The sequence below is a fragment of the Kryptolebias marmoratus genome, linkage group LG8, assembly GCF_001649575.2.
Source record: "Kryptolebias marmoratus isolate JLee-2015 linkage group LG8, ASM164957v2, whole genome shotgun sequence".
Taxonomy (NCBI): domain Eukaryota; kingdom Metazoa; phylum Chordata; class Actinopteri; order Cyprinodontiformes; family Rivulidae; genus Kryptolebias; species Kryptolebias marmoratus.
In genome coordinates this window covers 25096948-25123110 of record NC_051437.1, presented here as the reverse complement: position 1 = coordinate 25123110, position 26163 = coordinate 25096948, and the positions used below count along the sequence as shown (strand labels likewise).

General features: G+C 37.8%; 1 protein-coding gene across 2 annotated transcripts in view; it reads right to left on the bottom strand.

Moving 5' to 3' along the window:
- The window catches only part of prex1 (phosphatidylinositol-3,4,5-trisphosphate-dependent Rac exchange factor 1), an 81388-nt gene that overhangs the window by 40751 nt on the left and 14474 nt on the right, over positions 1 to 26163 (bottom strand). Inside the window, exons 2-9 of one of the 2 annotated variants that reach the window (XM_017411373.3) lie at positions 17879 to 17944; positions 17589 to 17711; positions 12410 to 12514; positions 9365 to 9466; positions 8914 to 9075; positions 6448 to 6581; positions 5998 to 6179; positions 3224 to 3373 (exon numbers count right to left, since the gene is read on the bottom strand). In XM_017411373.3, coding sequence (XP_017266862.1) covers positions 3224 to 3373; positions 5998 to 6179; positions 6448 to 6581; positions 8914 to 9075; positions 9365 to 9466; positions 12410 to 12514; positions 17589 to 17711; positions 17879 to 17944 — 1024 coding nt within the window. The remainder of the gene's footprint in view (positions 1 to 3223; positions 3374 to 5997; positions 6180 to 6447; positions 6582 to 8913; positions 9076 to 9364; positions 9467 to 12409; positions 12515 to 17588; positions 17712 to 17878; positions 17945 to 26163) is intronic. The other variant, XM_017411377.3, reaches the window with a different exon arrangement.

Here is a 26163-nt window from a genome sequence, read left to right as displayed (position 1 = left end):
GCTATTGCACAAATGACTGCTTCTGACATAGTTGTAAAAAAAATGGCTTAATCTTCCACTCAGTAAGAACTCTGTCTCAATTTCTTGCTTCCTTTTCAAACATGTAATTTCCAACTTCTTTGAAACATCTACGGTTGCAACAGTCATTTAAATTATTTATTTAATTCAAATGTGCTCCTAAGTCAATAAATAAATACATTAAAATGTCTGAAAACAACTAAAATGTATATAAAATTGAGGAGTTATTTCAGAAATAAATAAAGACTTTGTAAAGCTCATTTCTTTAACAGTTGTTGAAACTTAGAACTTAAAAATTTAACTAGAGAAATTGCATTTTGCAAAACCACTGAATGTTGACTGCTGAATGACCTGCTGAAGAAGTTGAAACTGAGTTGTTAAAGCTAAAAGAAGCAGAACACCAACTCAAACCTAAACAAAGTAAAACCCCAGTGAAAAGTAGCTTGTGTCTTACTATTTTCAGACAGCATAAACCTCAACCTTTAAAGAAGCAAAAACTAGCTAAAACTACAAAGTGTCAAAAAGCTTGCAAAAAGCTACGAGTAGCAAAAGACAAGCTAAAAGCTAAAAGAAACATAAATTACAAACATCAAAAGTCATAGCACCCATCTCCTTAATGAGCTGAATGTTTTCATATATGAATGGCTAAAATAGCACAAACTCTGCAGAAGCAGGTAGATTTAAAAAAATAGCACTGTGAATACTGAATCAGCAGTCACACAATTATGTATTTAACCCATTTGAACATTTGAGTGAAGGGGTGGGAGCTTGACAAATTCTCAGAGAGGGGGCTTGCATCAAAGAATAAATGTTACACAGCTTTTTTCCAACCCCAGATTTCCCAGTGAGTCTTTAAAGATCTCCACTGGCACACTGCGATGGAGGTGGGGTTGTATTACACTTGGCAGCAGCTGGAGTAGACTTAAACAATAAGTGTCATTAAACAACAGACCGGGGGCCCCTCCAGCGAAGAGCCTTCTGGTCCAGCTGTCAGAGCTCGTCTTAAGCTGCCCCTCATCTTCCTGTGCTCACTGGCACGAGATAAAAACGTAACACTTTATCTGACCTGTGCGTTTTCCCTAAACTTGAATAAAAACAGTGATAAGTCACAACACCACCAACTGGCAGTTGCTGAACAACAGAAGTCCATTAGGGGGGCAGCTACATGAGGGGAGCCATGTGTCAAACACAGGAAAGAAAAACTTGAAGTAACACATAGAGGAAAATCAAAGAGTGTCTTAAAAAGTCATAATGCATGTAATGCAAAAGGTGTGAAGAAAGTGTCAAGATTTATTGCATTAAAAACTCATGTTATTGCATTCTAGACAGGAGTTAGGTGTTTAAAGAAAGGTAAGAAAAAAGAAAGTATATGACAGAAATTGTAATGAAGGAGGAGCGAACCGAGAAACTGCGATCTGTGACGGATCTGGCATCTGTTTGCCTCAGGTCGATTTCCGCCGGGTTGAAACTTAACACCACAAGCTGCAGCACACTCCTTCTGACTTATTTGTACTCTGAACCCCTTTAATCAAGACATGAATACTGATCAAACCAAGCTTAGATCAAATTTCACACTTACAAAAGCAAAAAATATTAACTTCAATAATGCTACAATTAGAATAAACAGTTTTTCTTAGCTTAACTGCAGCTGAACTTTTTGCATTTTGCCAAATCCTTTTTAAATGAAATCTTTCAGGATCAAGTTTTAATTTTTTGCCATCAATGGACCACAAATCTGGCCTCAGCCTTTCACACTGTCCACTGCACAGAACATAATAAAGACAGATGGCAACTGTGGAACAGGTGGGAACTGATTTTGAGGTAAAAGATGAAAGTGAAAAGTTGAAAGGAAAACAACTGAAGGAGAAACAAGGATATCAATTTACATTACTAATCTTAAACTAGTAAAATTAGTGCTAAAGCTACACTTGATGAATTAATGAAGTGTAGCTTTTAGTGAACTTTTTTCATATACAGATCATACATGAAAACATAAGGGTTATCATCGTCTTCTCCTCAGTGTGTCTTTCATTGGTATTTGTGGTTTTGTTTTGTTTTTCTCAAAATCCTCCAGAATGCAGAGAGCGTACAGCCAAGCTTCAACAGACTTTAGTTATATTTTGGCTCAAAATATTCTCTTAAAACTGGAAGTGAAGGGTCCTTTTAACTTGTCTCTGATGTAAAACTTCACATGAGTGACCATCAGAGTCTTCTTCTCCTCGTGGTTTAAGAATTTGTCAGATCTGACTTACAGCTTTTGCACAGACACAGTTTGTTTGAGGCTTAATTTACAGTTGGTTTCCTTCTGCCTCTTACGTTTCCTCACAGGAAGTAGCAGACAAAGGTATGTGGTTACCATGGTAACCATAATGAGCCTGTCTGCAGCTTTAACATTTCTCTTGACGGTTTGTACATCAAAATTTTGTCTTTTTTTTGTTTACATTTTTACTGAATTTGTTTGTTTTTTTTCAATTTCACATACGGTATATTACTTGGGTGCTTGAAAAAACTGCTAAGGATGCATATGCAATACACTACATATAGATTAGTTTAGGCAAATGTTTTTAGACTATCAACTGTTTGTAAATGGGACAACAAGAACACTGAATAACCAAACACTTTTTTCTGCACAGATGGGTTTTTTTTAATTGAATAAATGAATTGTTGAGGCCACCTTTCACAGCATGAATAAACCAGACAGACCAAAAAACATCATGAAACCAAAAGTTTCTATTTTATAAACAAGGGCAGCCAAATCTGTTCAAGGTTTGCGGCTTTAAGACAGAAACACTCAAACCAGTTCAGAAGTAATGCACAATGGTTACCATGTACGAGCTTTGCCAACTTGGTAGGTTTGTACCAACATGTACGAGAAATGTAATAAGTTCTCAGTTTGAAATGAAAAGTGATTATTTAGGAGTAAAGTGCAAAATGACAGCAATATAGTAGGTGCATTCCTGGAAATGTTCTAGCATCATTAGATGGTGGTAAAAAAATTCATCTTTGCAGTGCAGTAAATAAATGGAGTAAATAATAATTCCCAGAGTGTTGGGGAGCAGGCAGCAATAAAGTTGTATGACATAAATATTTAATCTCACCAGCAGGTTTTCTTCTAAAACCTCTTTGATGTTGAAATGGCTTTCCAAGCAAGATTACAAAAAGAGAGAAAACTAACTGTGGGTACCATAAAAAAATCATTACTTACTTTCTCTTTGCTCCCGTTCCCTCAAGATGGCATCCAGCCACTTTTGCTTGTCCTCTGCATTTTTGGCCATGCAGACAAACCACTTGTTCTTTGCTGTGTTGTGGATCTTCCAGCCATTCGTCACTGTGTAGTTGTTGCTGTGATAGTCAGCTGAAAAGCAAATTAATGACTTTAAGAAAAGAGAAGGTCAACATGGAAAACCCTAGGACACTATATTCAGTCGTTATGTGCTGTAGCCTTTTCAGGCTTTGCTAATAAATTCTATTTTAAACCACCTTGCTTCTAAAACCCACATTACAAAGGCTTTTTTGGAGACCAAGAAACTCTTATGTTGGCTTTGTGTCTTGTTTTGTTTTCAATTTTGAAGGCAAAAACCACACATACATTTACAACATTAAAGGACTAGAATTCCTTAAAGGAATGCCTTTCATGCCAGATAATTAAATTAAAATGATCATATAGTGAAAAGGGAGAAGGTTTTCGAGATCCTGCTATATGTGACAGCAGAGTACATGTTGAGGATGACTTCTAGCCACTACAAAACCAAATGTTTTGCTCAATATCTGTAAAATTTATTGAGTAAGAGGCATTTTTGAGTTGTTGAATTTTAATTAGCTGTGGTGGCCATCTTAAATTGGGTTGACTCCAAAACTTAATCAATTGAACATGTACATTTAGTAATGACTTCCTAAGAGTTATTCCTAAGAGTTAAAATCGTTTACCAGTTGTCCTTCTTTATCTTTAGCAGCAGGGGAATATAAAAGCTGACTACAGATTTATGTAAAGGAAATCATGACAGTAATCAAACCAAGATGTTAACATTAAAGCCATCTCTGAAGACAATTTAAAACCTCAAAGATGGCTTTAAAAGCCAATTAAACACACCAACAGGGTGCAACATAAAAGCAATAAAGGACCATTCTTTCACTGACTCATCAAATTCTCTCCTCGTACCCCGTTCTCATCCCATCATCCATTTAGCTGCAGGTGAGCAGCCTCTGAATAATGAATGGCCCCTGGTAATGGGGTGCATTAGTCTCATGCTCAAAGGTCGTATAAATAGATTTGATACTTTTGGTCCCACTGGGAGCAGCTTCTGCTTTTCTGAGAAAGAATGAAACTGCATGGAAACACATGCAGAACAAATGTGTTCAGTTTGATCTTAGCAGCTTGGATACAGAAGCTCTAAAATCTTCAGTCAGGCAGAATTACAGGTGGATTATTCAAATTGGGTGTCAATAAGCTCAATTCATTTTATCATTATCACAAGACAAACAGTTTATTAACTAGATGCACTGTAAATCCTTTGCTGTTTGATTTTGAATACAGACACCTTCGTGCTGTAACCAAAAGCACTTGCTTTGTAAACTACCAGTGGCAAGCAGGGTGTGTCATGTCAAATTAAAAGTTTTACCACAAACTTAAAAAAAGAAAAAAAAAGGCTGTTCATTGTTCTTAGAGAAATCTGAATCAGTAGGTCAATGCTTTCCAAAGATCAAACCTGGCCTTATAACCCAAATTGGTGCATTTTTCATTTTAAACAGACACACCCTTGTTCTACAACGTTCACACTTCGTGATCAGATAATCTGTGCTCTGAAAGTGGGACCCCTGAATTCTGCAAATGAGGCTTGTTTTTCTTTGTGGTTTCCCTTTCAGCAGCCTAAATGTGACAGCCGGCAGCCAACACAAGTCATGTGAGCTTGCAGAAATAATCTACCAGCATAGAGAAGAAAGAAAGAAAGAAAAGAGGAAACATGTGAGAGAGAGGAACAACACGCACTAAGCCCAGCAAAGTCTCATAGCAAACCACAATAACAAAAATGAGCCGAGTGAAGACCATATCAGTATCTGCCCACCGATGGCTTGTTGATCTTTGACCCATTATCTCAACCTCAATCAGAGCACATCAAGTTCATTGCACGGTTTAAGGCTGCTTTTGCACTTCAGATCAGCACATCAATCCATCACTGAATGGCTGACATCAAAAAGTACGTGGCATTGCGAGCTACATCCTGTTGGAAACTGTGATACTCCACCCAAACTGTCAACAACTACCTGATTCAAATCCAACTAACGGTGTCATTTTTACACCAGTGGTTAAGGCAGGTATTTGTTGACAGTTTGGGTGGAGATTTTAAAAAAAGTGTCTATTGTATGCAAATGTTTTTTGCCAGACTCTGTGTGTTTGTCTGCAGCATCAGCAAAACACCTCAGGAACAGATTTTAGTGAAACTCTCAGAGAGTGATCATTGGTGTACATCTACAACTGATTAACTTTTGGAGTCACCACAATTCAAGATGGCCATCACAGCTAATCCACCTTAACCTACACAAAATAATGGCTGTACCTCAGAAGGTTTTACAGACATTAGGCAAAAGTTTAGTGCAATAGTAGCTGAGAGTCATCTACAACACATACTCTAAGCCCTAGTGTGTACGATTACCAAAGATATCATAATATAAACTGAAATTGGGCATGACATCATTTTTAATGGTTATTCAAAATGATTATAACTGTCATTTCTCAACCTCTTGCATGAAAAGGTGGCCTGCTATATGCAGTCTTTCAAGGAATGCTAGGCTTTTCATTTTGCATTATTTTACTCTCTAAATAAAAATACTGTAAATGATCGAGAGATTGCTCTATACAACATGACAAATTATCAGAACCTCGTGGACAACGTTTAAATAAAAACCCTGCAGGAGAACTGCATGCTTGAACATAAAAATACACAGTCTCTAAAGGTAATGTGCTCCTGAGCAAACACAAACCTGTTCCATCTTCCACATTTTCCACCTCCATCACCTCGGTGTTGATTCGGCCTCTGAACACATAGAGGGGCCCGTTGATAGACTTGGTCCTCTTGCTAGACTTCTTTCCAGAAACCCTTGGAAAAGATACAACACTGTGGTTACGCTGAGGTGGGAAAACATCCGTTGATGCCAGTGCCACACTGTAAAAAACAAAAAACAACAACTAGTCTCTGTAACGTACACACATTCATACAGATGCAGGTGTGTGAGCAAGACATGCGCGTAGGCGTTTCTTTTTGGCTAAAATCAGTCAATATTAACAGGAATGTAGACGTCTGCACTGATTTTTCCATGTCTGGACTTTTTCAATAAGTCAGCCAATGAGGGCAAAAAAGGTTTAAATGATCTCTTGTTTTCATGTCATTTGACACACAGTTAATGCAGTTTTCTGAATGTTGCATTTCTCACCTGGACTTCCTTTTACAATAAACTAAAAGGTTGTCAAAGAGGAAGAAGACACGTTCCTGGATGTTGCCTGCTGAGATTTTGAGGAGATTTCCATGAAGAAGCAACTCTGTGCAGATATCTGTCAGGTTGGTTCCCTAGGAGAAAAAAAAAAAAGAAAGAAAAAAAAAAAATTGAAATGCCTGTCTTCACTGTCATGTACCGCAGCCACAGTTTATTTTACCTGAATTGAGCGCAGAGTTCTGGAATTGCAAAGAAAACAGTGTTGTCTGTATCATAACCTAACTGAAACAATATGAGAAGTCAACTTTGACACGGAGAGCAACTTGTTTTCATTCTTTTGTCAATGGTAGGAAAGCCTGAATACAACTGACCTTATCTGTTATGGGTGAAATAAATAAGCCTTATTGGCTGACTATATAATAATGTCTAACTATTGGTTGAACTTCAGGACCAATTTCAATTATTATTTAGGCAATTGTTTTTTTTCAGCTCGAGAGCAGAAATGAATTTCATGGATAAAAACCTTTATTAACACATTGTAGCTCAAACTGTGCCTTCAACGTATCAAAATCCAAACGAAGACATTTGAGTGGATTTAATTTAAAGTGATTAACAGCAAGCATGAGAAAACACATGGCCCGCTAAAGCTGTTAAAACAATACAGCCAATAAATTAGATAATAAAGGCAAAAGACGACTCATTACTCATAGTTAAATGGATCATTCCTCCCCAAATCATCCCGAACTAAATGCATCCATGTGTGGCCTTAAGACCACCTCCCCCTTTTTGACTTGAAGAGTACCCATCAACCCCCCACCACGTCCCCACAGATCAGATTTGGACTTGTTTCTGACATGGGTCCCCCGGAGACCCCTGATAGGATCCATCCTCCACATCCACTTCGACAAAAAAAATGCTCTCCAATTATTCCCTTTTTTTTTTTCTTTAAGGTGGCTACCCAGTGGGATGGGGGAGGGGCTCACATGTCACACAATCGATTCAACCTCATGGCAGCTGCACTAAGCGGAGGTAGCAGTGGAAAAAAGCTTGTGGTATGCTTGAGCCTGCACACAAGCACTCATATATTGCATTACGTGTCTGCAGACACACCTTATGGTCACTTAATGTAAATGAACGAACAGATATGAATGTGTGTGTTCATGCATGGTGTAATACAAGCGCAAAAAATGTGTTTGAGCTTGATTCTGCACCACTGGCGGTCTGCTCCATTTAGAGCTGAAGGTGATTAGCCTTGGAGAGCGGCTGGAGAGAGGAAAGACGAGCGAGACTAATGCTGTTAGGGTGAAGGCTCAACGTGGCGGGGTTGCAGGGTCGGTCTAAAGTGCCTTCGTAGGATTCTGCTTTATTGTTGGAACAAAAAAAACATTCAGAATTTGGAGAAAAAAAAAAATCAAGCAATAGTTTATTGCAAAGTAGTACCAATATGATTGGACTCAGTTTATTGACTAATATATTTTATATATTATTTATGTTACACATTTATTCTGCTTTTTTTCTTAACATTTTAGCAACTATTCTATTTATTACTAATTACAACTGATTGTTTTGAGTTTGAAAACCCTACAATGTTTGATTAAAGTTACAGTTTAAGAAATATTCAATTTAAAATGGAAAAAATTGACATATCTTCAAAGTAGAAGCAGAAATAAGTTAGATTTTCACACTTAACAAAACACATACATAAGACAAGATAAACAAACTAAGGGCCACTGAGCTGATTGAAGTTTGAACCAAGGAACATAAATAAACATACATGATTGATTATTTGTTTAAAACAAGAGCAGAAATACTCTGCATAATCTTTAAATGTCAGCGTATCGGAGTTAAACAACCATTTGCTGATTTTATTGTCTTGGAGGACATCTATAAGAATTCAATGGTGACTTCTTGTAAAGGAAAATGGAGGCAGGAGTCTACTTTGGCAAGCAGACAATGGGATGTTCTAGTGGGGCCCACTCTGTGCTCCGGTTCTTTAATTTTACTTTCATTTTGTATGAAAGGTCCCAGCCTTTAACACTCTAGATATGTGAGACTCAAGCTCTGCTTCTTAGGTCTATTTTAATTGGGCAGTAAGCCTGTTGGCATCCCCCCTCAGCACCCTGTGTGGGTGGATTGTCCCATTGGTGCCCACTAAGACAAGGACTCTGTTGTGGTGGGTGAGGGAGGCGTGAAAAATGCAATGGACCCTTCACTCGGCTCCCAAGCCCCGTCTGTGGTTCCTATAGTCAAAGCCAGTGCTTCGGCTAACTAAAGTGTAGTTAAGATAGATGGGAATCATGGAGGTGAGGTCTTTTTACAAAACTACAGCTGTTTTCTTTCATGTTTCAGTTTGCAGGGAGCCATGCTTCATATAGGGGGCTCTAACAAATGTGCGTTTATCAAATCAAAATTTGTGATTTGACTGTCACAACTCCTCTTGATGACGATCACCCCTCTTGTTCTCACCTCCCAGCCTTCGATGTGTGACTGCAGCTGTTCTAGAGCCTCCAGCTTCTCCATCTGCCTCTTGGTCTCATTGATGTTGGAGCAGACAGCCTTCATGGCCTGCAGAGCCTCCTCCACTGCAGGGTAATCTGCATGCTTCTTAGGGGTCCTTTTGAGCAGCTCCTACATCATAAAAGAGGAAGTTTAAAAAAACAAAAACTGTACAACTATCAAAAGTTGGCAGGTTAAAAACGAGATGTTTAAGTATGTGACCTTTACCAGCTCAAATCCTAAAATGCCACCAACACTTACAGCAGACAGGGGGCCCGACTAACCAAGTTTATAAATGAGTCACTGGCATCGACATAATACATAATGACCTTAACTTGAACATGCTTGTTCAGTTTTTACTGTCAAGCAGGCTTTGATATGACAAAAAGGGGTTTCTGCTCAACAGAAGGCGTTACAGTACCTTCAGCAGCAGAGGGTACTTGCAGATCCTCTGAATGGGAGTGAGAAGGTAACCCTCCAGAGGAATTTCTGTGCTCCTCTTTCCTCCAAGAAGCATGCAGTGCTTTAGAAGAACCAGAAACAAATAGTATTTCAAACAATTGTGGATTTATGAATATGTATTTAAACTAACCTGACTTTTGTGCGTAGGCAGAAGAAAAAGGACAAACAGGAAGTTTTGTTTTAGCTTACTTCCTGTAACCATTTGAAGCACATTTGAGCCACAGTTAGGGAAGTGAATGGTGGAGTTTGATTCATGATTGATAGAAAAAAAAAGTTCAGTTACAGAGTAACTGACTCACAGTTTTGAGCATTTAGAGATTTTTCTGCAAAAGAGAAAAATCTTTTGTGTTTGTGTTTTTAATTTTGTTCAACATAAAGCTTGAATTGCCTCGATAGTCAATTTTAATTGGCTTTATCCCTTTGTTTCAGTTAGACATGGTTATAGTTGTCATTTTTAATTTGTTCCAGCTGTCATTTGCTTCTACCTCCAACCTGAATCCTCTGAGCAAAAACTGAGCTGTAGCATGATTTCTATTTGTTAGATTTTTTTTCTGAACAAGTTGGTCAACTTGAATGTAGACTGAGACCCAGAACAAATATTTCAGATTACAGAACAAATATTTTGCTGATTTAAAACAGTCAAAGAATCACTCTCTCTAATTTAGATGCATGATTATGTTGGACTACTGTCAAGAATTGTGAAAAATATCCACACCTTTCAACTAACAAATCAACGAGAAACCATTAAAGTGCATCTTCAATCCTCTGAAGAAATAAATAAACTTCAACACAGCACCAATTGAAAGACGGGAGTTTTCTTCAGAAGTCTATGGGGAAGGGGGAGGGTGTACTGTTCCACTCATGGTTTCACTTCACCTTGGATTTTGATTTAACGCTGCCTGTTGGTATACTTTGAGCTTGTGGGATAAGAAGAAAGATCAAAAGCAGTCATGCAGATAAACCACTGGAGTGTTCTCTAGTGGGAAGCAAGGCTGCAGATCACTTTAAAGCATTATAATAATCACGTGGCAATTCCCTTTCAAGTCTAAACAGAACAGAGGAGCCTGGAAAAGCATTTCTGATGAAAAGTAAAGCAAAGACACTTTTTAATTCCACATATTCCTGCTGTAATAATTTCTTCTCCATGGCATTTTATTCTTCCACACCCCCATTTCTACTCCAGTTTTTTTTTTGCCAGCTTCCTTTCTCTCATCTTTGTCTTATATGTAATCTTCCAGCCTGAAGCCATAAGTCTCATCGCTCTGACCTTGTTTTGCTTTCACTTCCCTTCTCTCATCTCCTACAACACAATTAACACTTCAGTTCATTGTACAACTTCAGAAGCTCCGTTCAATGTGAAAATCAATTAACATGGAGCTTCACACTAAATCAAAATCTGAACAAAAATACAAAACTAAAAATAAACCAGTGGTGATTCATTTTGGACCATAATAGATAAAAACATATACTTTTTTATTCACTGCAATGCTAAAAATAAATAAATAAATACTCATTGCAAAGTCATAAAGACCAGACAAAAAAAATCTAAGAAATAAACAAAATCTGCACAATATTTTTCTCATATTTATGGTAAAGTCTCCTTAACAGAATGCCATGTGTAATGTGACTCAAACTTCCATGTGGTTTTCTGCGGTTTCAACTGTGTGCTTTGTTTATAGTGAGTGTGGACCCGCACTGAATATATCTGAAAAACTACTACAGTAAACACTTTCAATTGCACCATTTGATGTAGTTTATGTAGTTTTTAAATGTTTGGTTTCATAATTTGCAATGAATACCTTTGAGTTTTGTTTAAAATTTCTAAAAAGAACCCTTGGTACTATTTTGCTGGTCGTTGCTACACAAAACACAAGACCTCATCCAATTCCTAAAATGACACTGAGCAGATCAATTAGGTGATTTAATACACAGCCAGATGTTGTAGAGTAATTTTATTTTGGAAACATCAATATTACTCAGGACCTAACTAATTAACATCTACCAGACTGGGCCAGGAGAAGCATAAGGCTAACACACTCCCACACATCATCATTTCCAGTCCTGCGGATCAGGACAATGTCATGGAAGAAACTCAGACAATGACAAAACATGAAGCTCAGATCTCATCGCCAATCCCAAAAAGGCTGCCAACACTCCACAGCTGGCTGAGCTGTAGATGATTTCAATAGATGGGGCCCCACTTAACGGTCCCTGTCGCCATTTTAAGTTCATTGTCCGGTGCCCAAAGGTTTGGGTGTCAAAACACGGAAACAGCTGGCTGCGGAAGCACCACAAGTGTAACAATACAAAAAAGTAACCCTGATGGCTGTTGCATCCTGTCCCCACAGGAAGAACCTGCAGACCTTGTTATGGTTTCTGTCTTTTATTCCTGTGTTAACATGGAAATGAGGGTGATATGAATGACAAAAAAGAAGCAGCAGCATGGATAGATGCCAAATAAAAGCAAAGGGGAGACACACAGGAAGAATGAAATGTAGGACAAAGAAAAAGAAGAAAAAACTATATATAACACGAAGATTATAAAACATAAGTCCAACAACGACGCTGAGAACACAAACAAGTGTGGCATTAAATGATGGAAGGATTGAGTTTTTTTCATAAATAATTATAAAGAGAAGAGAGGAACTCTTTTTGTTTTTAATGCAGTGATTGAGCCATACCATGACAAGACTCACTCTTACTTTTTGGTATTTCACACAGACCAAACAGAAGCTGCTCAGCAGCAAATTCATTTGGAGGAGAAGGCCTGCACTGCATTTTAGTTACAGCAGCATGTTCTGTGGTGCCAAACTCTCCTATAAACGAAGAGTTGCAAGCTTAGAGACGTAACAGTGATGCACATTTGGACACTGATGTGCAACAAAGCTGTATCAGTTTTACTTTGGTGAAGTCATAATGGGAAAACCTAAGAATTCAGTGAGACTGCTTAAGAAGGATGTCTATAGTAAAGAACAAAGAAGCTAGAAGAGAAGAACTGTCTTACCAGTAGGAAGGCCCTGATGTTGGGGATCTTGTTTAGCTCTATTAAAAGCCGCAGAGCCTTTTCGTGGTTACTGCAGTACTCGCCATACACTGAGAAACTCTCCTTCTGCAAAAGAAAAAAATAACAAAATACACAGAACTTTATATCATGTTTACATGCTGTTTTAAATACTTTCATACCAGGCTCATGAGAAATGAGGATTTGATATTAGACCTTTTCTATGGACTGGTTTTCTACGTTAGAGCTCTAATGCATTTATAGTTCAGATTCAGTCCTTGTTCTCAAACTTTTTTAATGTATTATAATATGATGACAACTCTCTCAAACCGTGCAGAAGAAGCTTTGTTGATGTGCAAATTTTTATTTTTGATTACTTTTGCTTAATATTCTATTTTAGGTCCAGCACCCACCGCAGTGGTATTTGGATGTGCGTGTTTTCTTATTGTTTCATCTTGAACTTTGATGTCAGCACAGGGTTGTGGAAGATTACAACAAAAAACAAATACACACATGCCAAGATGCAACACTTCCTCATTTTTTTCTGTTATCAAAGCATCACACTGTGCAAAAAGACAAAGCAGCAACTACTGCAGAAGCTTTTGTTACAACATGAAATACAATACCCAAGCCTGTGAAAATACAATGTAGATGCATTATTGACGCAGGACAGAAAATGCACACAGCTGAAGCTACACCTATGTACCTTGAAGGGTATTATCCATTCCTAACTATGGGTAACTATTGGGATGTGAAACCATATGCACTGTGGAGCTTCATCTCGAGTTCTAGAAACTGAAACTGTCATTTGAAACAGTGTCATAAGTGAAATCTAAAACTGCAGGTGCTTGGTTGTCACTTTCAGTCTCAACTGAAGTCTTGCTGCATGAAAGCATTGGCTTTTAAAGGAAAAAATTGAGTCTAAAAGGTGTTAGAAAGTAGGAATATTTTCATGAGTTCCTTAAGTTGACGCCTGAAAAGTTAGTACCTATTTTAGCATCTGGCACAGACATTAATGGTTATGCACGGAGGTTTCCTTCCACACAAGTAAATGTAACAACTACAAAATGCATATAGCTTAATAAAAATTGTGTTCCCTTGACATAAAAGAAATGCCTTTTGTACACGTGTAACACAAGTGAGCAGCGAAAAGTAAACGGTGGGCAGTGTTTACCACACAGACAGGAAGACAAACACACCCAAAGCCATGTTTGGGAGGGAAACCCAGTCCAAAACCACCACTGGAAGCAGCAGCTGGGCTGGCATATGGTGTGAAGCCCCAGATACTGACAACACATCGCACAGCTAGACAAATCATTTTGGCCTTTATGTAAATATGTAACAAAGTTACAGCAACAACAGTCTGGAAACAGACTAGAATTGTGTTTTACTTAAACAATAGATGAAGGTAATTGCTAAAAAAAAACAGATGTTAAGTAAGTCACTTTGGCTAGACAAAATGTTTGATTTGATTTAAATTTAAAGAGACAACTATGTAGATTAATTATAAAAGGCACAGCAAATAACAGCAAATTTACAATTATATGTCTCAAAAAAATGAGCAATTTAGCAAATGTTCCATATCTTCTGAGTAGGCACACGTCCAGGATTTGCAGTTTTGTGTCTTCGAGCAACTATGTTTTACTGAAACAAACATTCAGAAACTTTATGGCATGCTTTATGAAGTAGATGTTGGAAAAGAAAGTACATCATTTAATAAGTTAAAACAATTAATGCTTGGTTGCCTTAAAGTCTTACTCTTGTCAAAACATTCTCTCCAACAAGATGCCATTCACTACTTCTGAACACAATGCACTGTGCTTGTGTACTTTTGTCCAATTCTGTAATAATAATTAAAAAAGCCTGCAACAACAGTAAAACACAAAGTTCTACCTTGGATAGAGAAGTTTGGATCCCACACAACTTCTGGAGGTTGTGTGTCTGTGAGCCAAAATGATCCAAGTTGCACTAAAACCAAACTGAGGACTTGAGCCAGTTAATTGTTTTGGTTGGGTCATATGACATCTAAATGTATCTGTTTGTAGTTATAATACTTCCAGATAAGTTCAGCTACTAAAATAATCCTTTCAGCTCTTAAGCAAATGAACTTTTCTCTTCACAAAAACAACAAGCCTGTTTGTATCCATGTTTACGCATGAAGGTCACTCCGAGGTATTTCCTTTCCTCAAATGACAACAACTACAGAGTCAGTTCAAGCCATTTTAGAGAAGCTTGTAAGTCCAACCAGAGCCAAAAAAGTGACACTTTACTTCTGCAGAGTAATGTCTCAACTCTAGGACTACTCTGAAAGACATCATTTGTGCTCAGAATAGCTCAAAGGCTTTGGTTGTTCCTTTGATAAAGTTGTAAGTCTTTATTTAAATTCTTCATCATTGGAATGTTGTCCCAGAGGCTTGGATGAGGGGGTAGGATCACACACAAGGAATCACATCATGTCAAAACATACCGGGTGTAAATCAGAGAGTTCAGAAAATATAGAATGACATAACTGTTGACTGGTGCAGACAGTGGTCATGTATACGTTCCCTGAAACAGGAAATATAGAAGAAATCCCTGCTTTCTTTTTGCCTCAATATGAGTATTATGAGCTTGTAACAAAGACTTTCAGTGTATCTGCATTTAGTAAAAAGAAAAAAAACTCATTTAGGAGTTTTAACATAATTAGGAAAATGAATACAATTTTGTTAAAATTGAAACACATTTCTTTTTTATCTTATAGATTAAAAAAAACTGTGTCAACATCTCTCTTCATGCAAATGTAAAAAAAAAAAAATCTGTCTCCTGTCAAACCATCTTGGCAACATCTGACTATGAATAGCAATGAATCTTTCTGTGATCTTGTGGAACAATGCAGGAGGTTAATCAAATCCCAGTCATGGTGTTGACCTCTAGTGGAGGTCAAGGGCCACGGCTGGAGGGCGCCAGACGGTACCAGCCCATTGGCTGAGGGGTGTCAGCGGTGAAAGAGACAAAGGTCATGGCTGGTGAGGGAAGTGTAATGGATACACAGGAACAAAGTTCTGTGTGGGAAGCTCAATACCTTAATAGAAAAACATATAAAGCCAGTGTTGAACGCAAAAGATTTAAAGTTTCTGTTTCTTTTACACTTTTATGTACTGAATGTCCTCAGGTGAAGTCTGGTAAAAGCACAAAGTTTGTTCTCCGTCCTTTTTTTTGGTGCATCAAACAGAAAACAATTAAACAAATGTAGTTTCTCAAAAATACACAAATAAATAAATAAAAACCAATAAATTCATGCAGAAAAAGAAGCCTTATTAAAAATACACAAAACCCAATAGAATTTATTATAAAGAGCATCAGTTTGCTGTTCCAGTCATCATGTGTGAGAAATAACATTGGAGATCTTGAGTTAATGTGTTTTGTAAAGTCTGAATGACCTTTCCTCTCTAAAATCTAATCTGTTCATCTTTGAGTCAAAGCTGACGTTTGTCTCAGATGTAATGAAATTCCCTCCAGGTGTTCTAGAGATATCACATTCAAAAGAAAGCAAAAAAACGTGAGATCAAATTCATTGTGACCTTTTAGCAACCAATTTTTGCTAAGTGAATGTTTGTGCTGAATTTAAATAACAGTCCAGAGAGTGTCACACACAAACTGTACAATCTAACTAATAATATTAATGTCCCTGGTACAAAACAATTTATTGCAAATTTTTCTTTATAACAGTTACTTTGGTAAGAAATACAGGCGCTTTCCGTTCAGTCTGCCCTTTCCCTATTTGAAGTCTGAGCACAGAGCGATGGAAAAACCACGTTGAGCTTCTTTAATTGATTCTACGACCTGACACTTGGCCCTGCACCGTGACAACTCACACATGTGTAAAGGTACATTTTAATGAGCCAATTCTGCAAAAGCAATTAAATGCCACTCATGGCACAAACAGGTACCAGATAGGTTGTTACTGATTATTTAACAATTAGTAACTTTCAGTCTTGTTTTTTGGTTGTTCAGAGATTTCTCCAAAATCTTGAAATCTTTTGGTGATAATATGAACTGTAGGTGATGGGTTATTCAAAGTCTTTCCATTGTTTGTTGAGGAACAATATTATGGAATTATTTTAAGATTCAACCTCAGCCCATCTTTAATTCTGAGAGATTCAGCCTCTTTAAAAAGCTCTTTTTATACCCAGTCATTTTACTGACTTGCTGCTAATTAACCTAATTAGTTGCAAAATGCTTCTCCAGCTGTTTCTTATTCGTACTACTTACTTTTACAGCCTTTTGTTGCCCCTGTTCTAACTTTCTTTGAGATGTATTGCTGCCATCAAATTCAATATTGCCTTATCTATTCAAAAAAATTGTACAATTTCTTAGTTTCAACATTTGACATCTTTACTGTGTTCCATTGTGAATAAAATATGGCTTTAAGAGATTTGAATTTTGCACAGCTTCCACCTATTTGAAACTGGGGTTGTAAAACTCCAGGCTGCTTATAGCCGTGTTCCTGCCATACTGTCTTGAAGGCTGGTGGAGCATACTGATGGTGGAATACCAAGCTGACATATTCTGAGCCTTAGTGAAAGTGAACTGAAGATAGATTATTACAGAGGGACAAATAGAGAGAGAAAGAAGGAGCTTGAGATTGAGTGCTACCAGCAGAAACATTGTCCCCTCGCTGAGTGACACACCATCTCTTCCTCCCCGGACACAGACCCTTCTTTGTTTGTTCCTGGGGGCCATACGAGTTCAAACAGAGGGGAGCTGGGAGGGCGGGGTGGGGTTGTGTGTGTTGGAGTAGCAGAACGGAGAAGAATCTCTGTACAGTGTGATGGAGTGGCAAAAAGAGGAGATGGAAGCACAAACTGACTAAGAAAGATGAAGGGAAGGGAGAGCATTTTGCAACAGGATGCAGGCCTGTAAGAGAAAGGAGGAAAGGGAAAAAGGTGGTCCGTGATGCTGTATGGGAGAAGAGGAGAGGAGATGGGAGGGGTGTTTCATGTGAGAAAGAGAGAATTAAAGGGATATTTTCATTGCAGGCTTTGCACAGTTTTCCCTGCATCTGTGGTTACGGGTAGCCCATGAAAAGAGTTTATAAGTTTTTTGTTTTTTTGTGTGTGTGGAAGTGGAACTCACGCATACCACAGCTGATAAATACACTCGGGTGCTGTTTTATGTACTTCTCTGTGCGTTAAGTACTTACAAACTGGAGGAACACATGGCCCAGTGCATGGTTAGGATGGGGTTCGGGCTGCAAACCGGTCTCCACGGCAGACAACACCTCTTTGTGCAGCTCCAGGATGTCCTCAATGTTTGAAAACAGGATCTATATAAAAAAGAATAATGTAAAGGGAGGGGGGTTCAAAGGAAGGAAGACATGAAGAGGAAGGGTGGAAAGAAAAGAAGGAAAGGGGTAAATAAACATTAATGGATTAAAGATGTCATCTGAGTGTTTTAGTGCTGAATTTAATACATTTAACAAGCAAGTCGTACCTTGACATGTTCAGGTGAGAGACACTGTTGGTCATCTGGGGTTTGTCTGATTCTCTGCAAAAATGCCTGAGGAGGAAACAAACAGTGCCCATGAGGGTTGGGTCTGATGCAATAACATTTAAGGGGGCATAAGAATTGCACATTTTGAGCAACTTAAGAGGCGTCTGGTTTGCTAAAAACAAAACAAGACAAGCTTTTAAAAATAAATAAATGTACCATAATGTTCAGATATGAGTACTCTAGAAATGGAAGTCCAAACTCTGTCACATATTTGCTTATAGCCATTTTTGTGTTGGCTATTGTTGATTAGCTGTGGAAGTCATCTTGAATTGGATTGTCTTTAATGATTACTTTCAGCAAGTTCTATTAAAATTCATCTCGTGGTTCACGGAAATATTTTACTGACAGACAGAAACACGCACACAGAGGCACCTTTCAGCGGCAGGTGATGAATATTCAATATATTTGCAGTTTTGAGGAAATTGGTAGAAACCCTATAGCAAATACCACCTGCAAGCTTATATAATGTGAAGCTTTCTTTCATGGTGCAAGAAAACAGCATCCCAGTTGTGTTATTGTCCTTTAGTTGCCACCAGGGTTTCCACTTAATTTTTAAAAAAACAACATGTTTTTCACCTCATCTGCTCCGGAGGAAGCCAACACACCTGAGGATTCAGCTGTAAGGCAGCAGCTAAAATAACCGCTTCATTGTTGCAGCGTCTATACTCTCCACTTCACCAAAGATGGCAGTAATAGACTCACGTCAAGCTGAGGTCTGCTTGTGCATGCAATTTTGTGCATTCCTGCCTGTCAATCAGAATCTCGACTTTGGGAGAAAAAAAAAAATGAGTGGTAGAGAGGAAGTGAATCTGCAAACAGTTTCTTTAATTTTATCTTCCCCATTTTTCGTCTCTCACACTCTGTTTGACAGCTATAACCTCCATCGGTCTGTCTGCCTCATCTCAGGACGCCAATAATGTCTTGAAAAAGACAAAGGGAAGGAGGTTTGCAGCCCATAACAAACCCATAAACACTCTTACTCCTGAATGCTTCTTCATCTGGCAGGCTCATGTTCTGTCTGCATGGATTCAGTGCCTGGAGGCTGAAAATCAATAGTCTGCCATGTGTATAAAGGGTGTGGCAAACCCAAACAGCACTAGTCAGTGATGATTTGTACAATGATTTGCAAGAACTAAAAACTGATATTTTTTCCTCAAATTTTTCATTACATTAACTGTTTTGTACTGTATTAAAAAGCAAATATTATGAATGTAGAATGAGTGTAAATTTAGCAAAGCTTCATCCAAACAAAGAAACTAAAGACACTTTTGCATATAAGAGATAGTTCCTATAACCTCCATCAAGCTGTTTCTGTTCAAAAAGATCTGTTCATTTGTCAAATTCATTACTGTTTTAAAGCAATGCTTGCCTATTAATAGATGGTTTGAAAAAAAAAATGCCTCTGTTTAGAGGAAATATAAGATCCAAAGAAATGGGGAAGGAAAAGAAAAAGATACCTGACAAACTGACCAAACATGAGAAAGCACAAAAGTGAGACATTTTGGATCTTACTTTTTTGTCAAAAAGCAATATGAAGTGTCAATAAAATTTTTTTGCACACTGGAGTTTTTTTAGTCAACCCAAAAGTTGCTCTTAGTGATGAGAGTAAGCCAAGACAGCTGCATGACTGATTGTTGCTAGTATTTATCTTGAAAATACACTTTAAAGTTAAAACTTTAGACTAATAATGTGCCGCTTGTCCTTGTGCTGCCAGACAGCTTTGATCCATCAGAACATGAAAATGGGATCCGTGGAGGTCCTTTGAGGCATCAACCCATTGGCAGTGGATGTTTTGGGTCTCGTCGGGAGTCTCAGGCTTCGTCCAGCACATTCCACAGATGCTCGATTGGATTTGGATCTACGGGGTTTGGAAACCAAGTCAAGACCTTGGTGTCTTTTTCATGTTCCTGAAGCCACTTCTGAGCAGTTTTTGCAACGTGGCTGAGCATTTTGTCTGAGAATCAGGGAGACCTGAGAACGGCCTCTCTAAATGTTAGTCATCAAAGAAGTCTTGGTACAGACCAAGGTAAAGTTCTGTAGAAACACACCACAAAACCAATAGTTAAATTATCAAACTCTTGTAGAAGCTGCTTATCATACTAATGTTTCAAATGTAAAAACTCCATAAACTTACATGCCCTTTATTCTGCTTTTTCAGGCAAGCACCCATAAATTGCTAACAGGACATTGTAATGCAACAAAAACAATTATAATATTCACTTTACCTGACAGAGAATTTATTGGTGTAACTAATTGTAGTAATCTTGATCAATTTGAGGGTTTTTTAAACAACCTTTTGCAAACTTTATGCCTCTTATGGGCCTGCTAACTTACTGTAAAGTCACAGGTTTCTAATGAAAGACCAACAGATTTGCTCTCAAGATAGAACTCCCACTAACCATGCTGTAATTTCTTGTAAGACTCAGTAGATTTAAGGAAGTTTGTTTTGATTTTTTTTCCTTTTTTACCGGCTTTTACGAAGGTTATTTTGGATCTAAAAAGCAAAAGGTCTTTGGGCATGAGCTGCAACCGTTCTAATTAAGACTAGTATTACAGGGAAGCAGAAGTTGTCGTGTTCTTGACTGGTTTTGTGAGGGAGCTGATTGCGCTTGTGGCTTACACTAAATTAAATCTCCCATATGGCAACTTGTGTCCACATTGGTGGAGTCAGTCATGTGCAAGATTGCTCTGTGACAGAAGAGACGAGAAGAGGGAAGAAAACAAGCTTTTCCTAAGGTTAGTAATGAGAGGACAGAGTGGGAGTGGAGAGGAGGGTGTTGGAGACGGTAAAAGATAGGGACGTGAAGATTAACCAACTCTTACCATTTCAAGGATGTGAACAATGCATTGGTAGAGCAGCCATGTATTGATGTAGTTTTGGGATTAAATTTAGATGAATTGGCTTTTGTACTGACAAAATATGATCAGTTTATTAAAAGTCAGCAAGTTGGTTTGTTCTTACACACAGACATCCACGATAAAAAAAATTATATCAAAGTTAGTGTAGTTATGTTTGTGTGTGAAGAACAGAGTCCATGTCATTTCTTACAGCAGACAGCTCTTCTAGCTGCAGTTCCTGCTGTTTAGCTGTATTGTTTTCTCTTCAGCAACACCTACTGTTGAGGAGGAAAACTTCAGCAGCACCGATGTAAACAGCAACAAACACTCTGAAACTGTGCTTAAAGCAACATGAATTAACTACTATTCCAGTTAACTTTTTGGCTAAAAAAGTGTTAAATACATCTTGTGCTGGTAGAATTGATCATTTTGCACAAAGCCTCATTTTTTGTGTTTTTTTAATTGTTAGTCAGGTTTTATTAAAGTATTTTACAATTTTAAAATAAGACCTGTTTATGAGTGGCTATCTCAATAATTGATAAAGGATAGTTTCTTTGATTTGTTGCCTTGCATTGAATCTCACTGTGTTGAATCGAAACATATATTGAACTGCATCATATAACATTTAAAAGTTAGTCGTACTGCTTCTTATCAATAGTTACTGACCATCTTTAGGAAACGGAATCATCAGCATTGTATAGAGATACATATTGCATCAGCCACAGACCAGAGATGCACAACCCTAGTAAAAGATCCAAAAGATGAGTATAAAAAGGTGGAATTTGGGGGGGGGGGATGCTCAAAGTAAAGTACCTTTAGAATCATGGCTACTGTTTGTACAGGATTAAAGCAAATGTGCCACACAGATGTGGTGATAGTGAGCTCAGCAGGATGGATGGTGAGAAGGAACAACAAAGAGTTGCTTTATGTCCAGGTCTGACCCAGGGTTGTGTTGGTTGTCTTCATTGTTCCATCACAAAGCTCACAGGTTTATTTGGAGAGAAAATTGGAGGCTTTCGCTGTTCACCAACAGACACTGGTTGGTCTCAGCAGAGCAAAACATAAACCAGGAATGTGCGCCATGCATGCCCACGTTTACTCAAACACAGACCTTTTACAGTCTAATATTTTGAGAGAGTGGTCAAAAAAGTAAAAAAAGAAGGTTTAAAAAAAAAAAAAACTCTTTGCGTTTAATTGGAAAGTTGCTGGCATTTGATGGACACCGGTTAGCAGTGCTTAGAAAGACAAGTAACAAAACTCAGGCAAAATGCAGTCAAGACTGCTTTTAATGTTCTGTTTTTTTTTAGCATAATGACCAGCAGTGAAGCTCACTTCCTGCCAAGATTAACACCAAAGTCAGTTTTGTTTTGCAGAAGTGAGCCTGGACCCTGATTTGTTTTGACTTTCTTCACAGTCTAAATCTGCAATTTGACATGTGACAAGATGTCAAAACTTGCAATGGAGGGGTAATTAGGTCTGACTTCTGATAACAAGCTGCGAATGACTTGTTGAATTGGCTGTGTGCACAAAAAACCAAAGCAAGCAGATGTGATTGCACTTTCAGTACAAATTATGCTTATTTTGTATGGAGAATACAATACCTCAGTACGCACAATGATATAAATCAAGATGTGAATATTAAGGACCTATCCTTTCCAGAACAACTAAGCCAGTTGTTATAGAAATAAAAGTACATAATGAATAAGAGTAGTTTTCCCACCGGGAGCCCTTTTAGAGCTAATTACTTCTTAATCAACCTGCTGAGAGGCAGCAGGATGCAGCTTAGGGCCCTTGTTTACTTTCATCTCTCCCTCTCAGGTGACCTTTTCTGACATCAGCGTTTTATCATCGGTAAGCCAAGTGTGTCCAATCATCTTTAGTCGAGGATCAGATATTGCTGAATAATGTCTAAAATCTAAATCGGACACCACACAGCTGGTTAGTTTGAATAAAATGAGCTAAGTAGCTACAGTGTGTACTGTGGAACTTGAAACAGTGCATCATAGACCTCAGTGGAAAACAAGCACAGACTGCTGTGAAACCTGGAGTTCATGGGTTGATTTTGTTTTGGTGAAATAAGAAAGGCCTCCTCTGAAAAGACTTGGAGTTACACATTGACAACAAGGTCCATTTCCTCTTTAACTCACAGTACAAGCAAACCAGCACTTTCAAAAATTATTCAAAATTTAGACTTGTATAACTGCTTCGTCCTCAGTTTACCTTTAATAAAGTCTGCCTCTGAGGAAGTAGCATGTTTTTCAAGTCTCAATATAGCCCACTGTCTAATACAATTTATACTGACTGAGTTGTTGCTGAGTCCATGTATTAAATGGACGCCATGAATTGGTGTCCATGACGCCACAAAGTTTGCAGTCATGCAATACATTTTTTTAAAATTTCCCTTTTTCCCAAACTCTGAACTGTTAATTGATAGTAAAGTGATCATTTTTAATAATTGTTAGCAATTAAATTAATAATTATTATCATACTCTTTGCTAATTAAACATCTATGTTATTAAAATGCTGCTAATTAATTTAATTAGTTGAACAAAAAGAAAAGTATTTTCTTACATCTGTCCTAACCTTTATGCAATATGATGCTGGCATCAAAATTAAAACACAAACTATGATGATTTGATTTTTAACTAAATTTTGTGTCCATTAGATAATTCTTACTTTGTTTTTTTCCAGACTCCTTTTGGAAAACAGCTTCACATATTACAGCCTTTCTTTCCTTACAGCTCAAAGTGCCTTGTTACCATCCAGTTTCTAAAAATAGCAACAGCATCAATCAGTGCGATAATAATAGTTGGTCAGAAGGGACACAAATTCATTTTTTGATACCCTAGGACTCATAATAATGAGTGAGAGAGTCTCAGGGAGGGCTCAGCTGCAGCGTGAAGCACAACAAAGATATTACACATGATGGTCTCTTGCCAGAAGGGTGATGGACTGTAAGGGGAAACCGCTCGTGATGCAATCCCACCGGAGACAAGTAACAAAACCATGAAGCTCCTTATTAGACCACAAAGCAGCTGCCAACTACCAACACACATTTGCAAATATACCAATGACTTTTCAATGTGGTAAGCCCCAAAAGGTTCGGTATCCTCCCAAAGAAAGTACTTAAAGGTTACATGACCTAACCTTCACATTGACATACTTTAAAATCTTTAACATTCTCAGCTGAAGAAACGGAAGTTATCAAAATACAACGCTTATTACAGTAATTCAGTTTTTACCAAACTAAGCTATGAAACAACCTATAAATAAAGCCAGATAACGGAGCTTGTCACAGTTAATCATATATATAATTAGTTATCAGATACGCAAACACTGACACATGACTGAAGATCTATCCAGTTATTTCACTGCTCAGAAACTGTTCAGCCTTAATTTCTTCTTATTGGCACTAATGAAGCTGTACACTTAAAATCCAATCACCCACAGAGATATTGTCAAATCCTCTCAGCAATAAGCAGGAATTAGCAAAATGTCAACCCTTCGTAAGATTTCTTGGCTTGGTCTCAAAAGACTGACTGTGGGGAGTCAGTCTAAAAATGTCACTGCAGTGAAAGATAACAATTATATTTATATTTCATGATTCACACACAGTCAAAACTTAACGCTCAAATTAGATTTTTTCCTAAACTAATAAGTTTTAGGCTCTGGCCTTAAACACAGAATAAATTAAGGAAATACACATCGACTGCCACTTTATCTGCCAGAGCTTAAAAGCTCTTTCAGAAAACCGATCCACAAAATGGCCACAAAGACTAGGCCGTCATGTTGCCTCTGACTGTTCACAAATCATCGATGGAGCCGGCTACGTCCCGCAGAGATGTGAGCTTTCAGAAATGAAGCGAGCATCGCAGAACCAAAAGAGGCGTGGAACAGAACTCAGATACGTTGACGTGAAGCAAAACGCATTAAACGTGTGACGCACAACTTCTGTGTATTGTTTTCAAAACATGATGAATTAACTCAGTTTAGCATTTATTTTAGATTTAACTACTTTTCTAAACTGAATGCAAAGATTGCTGTGTCATCATCGATCTTCCCTTGGTAATAAATCTGTTTTTTGTTGTTTAATCCCATGACAGGATGGTCACATAGACCATATATCATCACTTCATCACATTACTGAGCTGCAAAACCAGCTTACCTTTTCACATGTTGATCATTTCAGCTTCATGCTGCCTCGCTTTGTGGCACAAACCCCCCTTACTGGCTCTGTTCATTCAGAAGTCACACTGAAGCAGCCAGAGGGTGTCTAAGTCATGGCCTGAGGTGTCTTGTGAAAGAGCCTTTTAACTATCATCCCATGTTGAGTATGTGTTGTGAATGACCCTCACCTACTGCCACACCAAATTTTAGCAATATATCTATAAAACTGGCTGAGTTCTAGCTATTTTTGTGTTTTCTAAGGTCAGTTGGGTTTGGCAGACAGCTTGAATTAACTCCAAAGGTTAATTAGCTGTAGAAATACATGCAATGATTATTTTCTGAAAGTTTCATTAAAATGCATGCAGCGGTTCAAGAGATATTTTGACACAGACACGGGCAAAAACATTCTTGCTCGACTTTGCCTTTCAGCAGCAGGCAACAATGATGCAACTTAAACCGTAAAGAACAGTTTTATTTGGCTGGAACTTCTCAGAATCAATTAGCTCTTTACACATTTTTCTTTTTTAGCATTATCACTACCTCACACCCCTTCCTCAGCCCTCAGTTTAATACGGTTGTGCAACGGGTGTTTTCACACATTAACCAACAAAAGGTTTTCCTGGACGCAAGTCAACAAGTTCAAAAAGCTTACAAAATGTAAAATGTTCAGGCAAAAATCCAGCCACATTACAAAAATTACTCTTCAGTTCACAGGGAGGGAATACAGCAGCGATCAGGTCAGATCATAACAGGAGAACTTTGTTGTTAATAATCATCTGCAGTATATTTGTGTGATTTAAACACTACTTATTGTATTTAAAGCTGCTTCTGCATGTTGTCAGCCTGGCATAGATGATCCCAGTGTCAAATAACCAACCCCCCAAAGGCAATATGATAAATAAAAATATTTCAGGAAACGCTGAAATAATTTTTGAAAAAACTTACTGAAAGCAATTATTGATATATATATTGCCTACTGTTCTCTCTAACAGATTGCATTAGATGTTTGTTTAAATTTTTGCCATTAACTATTTGGAGTCAACTCTGTTAGCGAAGTATCACATGAACCACTGGACATATTTCATTGAAACTTTTAGGAAATAATTACTGAATGTAACTCAACAACTGATTAATGTCTGGTACCAACCCAAATCGAGATGGCCAACCACTTAACCAATCTTACAAATCACAAAAATGCCTATAACTTGGTCAATTTTACA